General features: G+C 48.9%; 1 protein-coding gene across 3 annotated transcripts in view; it reads left to right on the forward strand.

Annotated features, from left to right (window-relative positions):
• Window positions 1-2,177, forward strand: part of STK10 (serine/threonine kinase 10) — a 149,263-nt gene that overhangs the window by 64,639 nt on the left and 82,447 nt on the right. For all 3 annotated transcript variants that reach the window (XM_003781942.3, XM_023515232.1, XM_023515237.1), the window contains exon 3: window positions 755-803. In XM_003781942.3, the coding sequence (XP_003781990.1) occupies window positions 755-803 (49 nt within the window). The remainder of the gene's footprint in view (window positions 1-754; window positions 804-2,177) is intronic.

The raw sequence follows: 2,177 nt of genomic DNA on the forward strand, positions 1-2,177 counted from the left end.
GTGTCACTCTTAATTGTCCTTCCTGTCCCTCCACTGGCCTGGGAGCCCCTTTGGGGCTGAGTCTGATTTTCTCCCTGGGCATGCTACTATTAGGCGTAGTCGGTGGAAGGTGAGTAAGTGAAATAAATGAGTGACTTGGGTGTAGGAACCCTGCTTCTGGTCCAGGAACAACCCGTGTGGTCTTGCTCAGATAATCCCCTTTCCAGGCCTTGGTTTCTCCATCTGAGCTGACTTCAAAGCGCTGATGGTCTGAGACAGAAGGGCTCGGGACTGCGGAGGATGGAGAGAGGCAAGAGACAGGTGCTAGGATTCTGTGAGGGCTTGGCTGGCCTGTGGGGTGGGGGAGGCATCTTTAAAGGCTCTTGGCTGTGGAGCCCAGGAGACCAGGCAGCTGACAGGCACCCATCGGGAGCTTGGAGGGGAGAGGGAGATACAGACTTGGCTGAAAAGGCCGTTTTTGGAACCTTCACATTTCCCTGGCAACTTGGTTTCTCTGTTTCTGAAAAATGAAGCACCCAACAACTCCTCTGGGCATCAGAGCATCCTAAGAGGGTTGGGGCTGACTGGAGGAGTGAGGACCAGGCAGATGGACAGGCCCCTGAGGCTGGCAGAGGAAGGCTGGGGGCAGGGGTCATTGAGGCCTCAGGCACTGGTGGCCCCTGCCTAGGTGGCACTGGGCTTGGCTCTGGGGGTCTCCCCGTCTCACGGGCTGGGTGCCTCTGCTTGTTGTTACTTTGCTTTGTGTTTTCTGCAGATCATGATCGAGTTCTGCCCTGGGGGAGCCGTGGATGCCATCATGCTGGGTGAGTTGTCCTTGATCCAGTGAGTTGCCCGGGTGGGGAGGACTCTGGGCTTTAAGCCTGGTTTGGGTACTTGGAGAGATTGCAGGATGTGCACTGGAAGACCAGCCCACCCTATTCCAGAAACCGTGTGTCCCTGAACTGGTCACTCGCCCTCTCAAGCCTTCTTGACTGTACGATTGGTGTGATGCCTGTTTTGCCTGACCCCTCAACACTCTGAGGAGGTAAAACAGAGACACCTGAGGGAAGTTCTCTGAAAAGTGGGGAGACCCAACCATTTTCCCATTTTATAAATGCTCAGTAGGGTCGTTGTTAAGTCTCAATCCCAGGCAAGCTTGACCATTAACAGTGATAATAGAGTGACTGTTCCTTTGTGAATAGTTACTATATGCCAGAGGTTATGGTACCTGTTTTCCCATATATTACCCTCATTTAGTCCTCGAGTGTAAATGAGGAGTACCTGTTTTCCTTTTGATTAGACTGACACTTAGAGAAACACGCAGCAGAGCTGTGAACTCAGTACTCCTAATGGCTGCCCGTCCCATATCATCCTCTGTTCCCGCCAGCCTGCAGGGCATGAGTGAAGAAAGGCTGAGGGTCTGAGGCCTTGGAAGTTTAAATGGTGAGTCGAGGATTCTGGGATGGCTCAAGAGAGGAGAGGCCTTTGGTGTAATCTTGCACTATTGAGCCACTTTTTATTATGAAGAAGGTATTTTCCCCTGAGTGTTTATCTCAGGAGGGAGCAGATCATAATCCTGAAGGACATAATCCCAAACTCTATAACCCTCAATGTTGAAATCTTGGAAGAGCAAAATCTCTTAGATCTAAAATCCCAGGAAGAACAATTTTAAAAGATCAAAATCCCAGAAATACGATTTAGGAAAAAATAATTTAAAATCTTCATGAGATATTTATTTACATCTTAAAAGGGGATTTATTGGAGAAACATAAAAACATGACAGACCTCTTCCTAAGCCACTGGGCACAGTACGATAGGTAATAATGGTAATAGACATTTCTGCAGGCGCAGACACACAGGCGGACTATTGACGGCCGCACAGATCTAACAGCTGTGAGTAGCTAAGCCGTATTCCTAAAGAAATGAGTCAAGGAGGGAAAGGTGTAAACATATATTGCCGGGGGTGGTAGTTGTGTGCACCCAGTTTTATGACTGTGGTTGTTGGAAATAACACAATATACAGCCTAGGTCTTTTGAAGAGAATGGTCAAGCACCGTAATGGGTTACCACCATGGATACAGTCTGCCAAAGGGCTGAGGTCTTGAGAATTCTTTTTTTTTTTTGGAGACAGAGTCTCACTTTGTTGCCCTTGGTAGAGTGCTGTGGCATCACAGCTCATAACAACCTCCACCTCTTGG

This window comes from Otolemur garnettii, unplaced genomic scaffold, assembly GCF_000181295.1.
Source record: "Otolemur garnettii isolate 467f Iridium unplaced genomic scaffold, OtoGar3 scaffold00003, whole genome shotgun sequence".
In the NCBI taxonomy this organism is placed as follows: domain Eukaryota; kingdom Metazoa; phylum Chordata; class Mammalia; order Primates; family Galagidae; genus Otolemur; species Otolemur garnettii.